Source organism: Gaeumannomyces tritici, assembly GCF_000145635.1.
Source record: "Gaeumannomyces tritici R3-111a-1 unplaced genomic scaffold supercont2.139, whole genome shotgun sequence".
Classification (NCBI taxonomy): Eukaryota; Fungi; Ascomycota; class Sordariomycetes; order Magnaporthales; family Magnaporthaceae; genus Gaeumannomyces; species Gaeumannomyces tritici.
Genome location: NW_008804683.1, coordinates 4,240 through 7,992, shown reverse-complemented (window position 1 = coordinate 7,992; position 3,753 = coordinate 4,240). Strand labels below are relative to the sequence as shown.

The 3,753-nt window shown below is 33.6% G+C and overlaps 1 protein-coding gene across 1 annotated transcript; it reads right to left on the bottom strand.

Moving 5' to 3' along the window:
• Window positions 1-2,145: 2,145 nt before the first annotated feature.
• Window positions 2,146-2,899, bottom strand: GGTG_14107 (hypothetical protein; the record flags this gene model as incomplete). The annotated part of the gene is made up of 3 exons (XM_009232034.1): window positions 2,146-2,163; window positions 2,225-2,308; window positions 2,858-2,899. The coding sequence occupies 3 exons, from the start codon at window positions 2,897-2,899 to the stop codon at window positions 2,146-2,148; spliced, it is 144 nt and encodes a 47-aa protein (XP_009230298.1).
• Between the last annotated feature and the right edge of the window lie 854 nt (window positions 2,900-3,753).

Genomic DNA, 3,753 nt, shown 5'->3' with positions numbered 1-3,753 from the left:
AACCTCCCCTTTTTTCGTGCCCTTTCGGGCACCCGGGGGTCGGTTTTTTAAATTTTTCCGCGCTTTAAGCGCTTTCGTGCAATTTAAGCTTTACTTTATTTTTTAATTTCGCCATTATGCTTTTGGCCGCAATACCGGTAATTTGCCGGCATATTTTCGGGGGGTTCGTGCCCGATTAGTTATTAGCGTTTTTTTTTTTTTTTGCTAAGCGGTTTCGCCCGTACATTTAACGCTTTCCGCTTTTTACCGGGCGGTTTTGCCCGTGCTTTTAACATATTGCCCTTTTCCGATACGGCTTATTTTAAGCCGTTTATACCGCGCGTGCGACCCCGTAAGTAACCGGTAGTTTACGGTATCCCGTTAAACCGCCCCAATGCCCGGTAACGCTTAAAAAAACCGGTTATAAAATTTTGTAATATCCGGAAAAGTAAGTTCGTACCGGCATATAAAAAGCTTTTTTTCCCGTTCGAAATTACAAACCTTTTTTTTTTTTTTTATGCATTTAATAACCATTTTAATAATTTTAACGATCGTAACCGTAAATAATTAGTATTTAGCCGTTTTTTTTAAACATTTGGATTTAACCGGTAATTGCAAATGTTATTTTTTGTACCCAATTACGTAAGGAAAATAATGTTTTTTTAAATATCCGTTTCGGGTTTTTCGGTTCCAACCGGCCCGTTGGCCGTTTTTAATAACCCCCCGGTATTTTTTTAATTATCGTAATTTAATTGGATTTGGATTCGGTTTTGCCGGAATTTCTAATCCTTTAAATTTTTAACGATCGCTTTGCCGGTAACCTTTTGGTGGGCTTTTTAAATGTTGCGGGTTTATTAAGCCCTTTTGCGCTTACAACCTTTTAAAATTCCCGCAAACGTTTTGCCGGTAACCCCCCGGCGGGTTTTAACCGTTGCAACAAAAAAACTTTCGCCGAAAAAAAGCGTAAAGCGCGCGACGAATGCCGCCGCAACGCTTTTAATTCCAATAAACCTGCCCCTAAAACGAACATTGCCTTTTTTTTGCTTTATATAAATATTTGTAACGCGTTTTTATTGCGGGAAGTTATCGATTTTTAATAAAGCGATAATTGGAATTTTATTTATTTGCCCTTTTTTAAAGATAATTATACGGAACGTACGGTATTTTATAGCCGTTATTTTGGTCGTTAAGCATATTAAAATTATACCGTTAACCTTTATATGCCGATATGCTTTAATAATTGTACGGAATTTTTTAAATATATTTATTACAAAAACGTAATTAGCAATAAAATTTGCGTTAAACTTTTTAAATGGTTTTAAAAAATGGCCCAAAACTTTTACAAAATTTTAAATACCGTTTACAAGCGATTGCTTAAAGCAATACCGAAGCTTTTCGAAAAGTTTACTAAAGCCCAATTTTGCGCCCGTAAAGCTATCCAAAAAGCTAAATCCTTTTATACTATATCGGCTAAACAATTTGCGCGTTACAAACGTTAAGCCGTTATCCAAAAGCGCATTTAACGCAAAACTGCTAGCGTTACGATATTAAAAATTACCCAAAACATTTTTTAACAATTTTACGCTATCGCCGTTTAAATAAAAAAGCAAGTTTAAGCTTTAATTAATATCGGTAATTTTTTTAACGAAATAAAAACGTTTTTTAAGCGTTTCGAAAAAAGTATAATTGCTTTTTTTAATAACATTGCCGTTAGCTTTGTTACGATTGCGGCGCATTTGGATATTTAGGCTTATAGCCGCGCGGTTTCCCGTAAGGGTACGGTATTCGTATTGGCGCCGGGAAATGCCGCTTTCGGCGCTAATAACTTTAGCGGCAACGATTGTAACGCTAACAAAAAGGACGTGGTTTTCGAAAGTTTTGGTTCCTTTAAATACGGCATTTAATCGATTTTTTTTACATATTTTCCTAATTAATTATTGGTATTCCCTTTTCGAAAAGTAATTAATTTTAAGTTTTTTTCGTTAATTTATTATAATTAAAATTATAATTTCTTTTTGTTATACTGCTTTTGCAATATTGCAAAATCCCAATGTTTTTAATTATTAATTAAATTTTAATGCTTTAATAAATAATTTTAAAATGCTTTTTTTTCGCCCCCCAATGGGTTTAAATACCGCTAATATGCATTTACCGTTACCCGAACGCTTAAGCCCGTTTGCCGTACTATTCGAAAGTTTTTTTATTTTTTTTTGGGTAAGCAATAATGTTTTTTATTACAACGTACGTTTAAAATGCGGTAATTACTTTGGCGTATTGCGCCAAGCATGCCCTTTACGGGCTTTTCGAAATATGTTACATTTTGCATGTCCTTTGGAATTTAAATATATCGCACTATTAATTTAAAGCGTTCCCCGTACTATACCGTCCTTATTTAACTTTTTATTTATAAAGTACGATATTTTACGGCTATTACAAACCGCTTACGGGTTTTTTTACGTTTTTTTTCGGTGGTTAGCCGGTTCGGCACGTTAAAACATTTTTTTAAGCCATTCCTTTAGCTTTTATTACTTTTTTTTTATAATACCCCCGTCCTTTTCGGGTATTTACCCGTTAAAGTTCGGTATTTTCCTTATCCTATAAATTCGTTTCCAATAAATTTGCTTTATACGTTTAAATAATTTTTTTCGTAATATTTTTGTTTAAAATTTATAAATTTTTCGATTCGTTGTAATTTATCCATTTAACCAAATATTTTCGTTTTCGCAAAAGCTTTTTATATTTTAACAAAATTTTTACTTCGAAACGATCCTTTTTTTTTTTCGATTTTTAATTTTTTATTTTTTAGTTTTTTGCCGGGCTTTTTTTTAAACGCCCGCAATAAATTTGCCGGAAATACGTTATGTATCCGGTAATTTACCGAAAGCTTTAACCGGAACGTTAAACCGGCTAACCCAACCATTTTTAAGATTTAAAAGGGTTTTAACCATTTGTCCGACAGCTTTTTTAACGGCCTTTTCATTTTAATATTTACCGTATTTAACAATACCCAATCGCTTACCCCAAAAAGCACCGGGGTCCTGCCTTTATTATAATACTTTTTGTACATATTATTTGCTTTTTTTTAGCAGTTTTTTAGCTTGTTTTTTAATTGTTTTTAAGGCCCCCGCTTTAATTTTAACCGTTGCCGAAAGTTTTTTTTTAACCACCCGAAAGTTATAAAGCTTTCGTAAGTAAAACCTTATTAATAAAAACGCTAGGGTTTTTTGCAACCCCAAATGTACGCTCGTATTATGCACCCACGTTGCTAAATGCAATAATAACGCCCAATCGTTTTGCTTTTCGCAATAAAAGCACCGGAAATAATGCTTTATTGCTTGGTTTGTTCGTTCCGTTTGCCCGTCGGTTTAAAAATGGTATATTATCAATAACCTTTTTGCAATTTTTAAATGTTTGGCGAAAATTATTTAAAACCCGCTTATAAATAGCTTGTTCCGGTTCGATACAATCCTTTCGGGCGTTTTTAGCAATTTTTAAACGTATGCAAATAAAAAGCTTTTTAATTTTTTATTGGTTAATTTCGTAAACGTTAGGATAAAAAAGCTATATTTAGTAAACCGGTTAACCATTACTAATATTGCGTTGCGCTTTTTGCCGGTTTTATCCATTAACGTTAAAAATTTCCCGATAAAATCCATCGATAACTTTTGTCCCGGGCGGTTTGGCATGGGCAAAAGTGCTAATAGCCCGTAAAGTGCTTGTATTTTCGGTTTCGTTTGCTAGCATATTTAATACGTCCGCACGTATTTACGTACG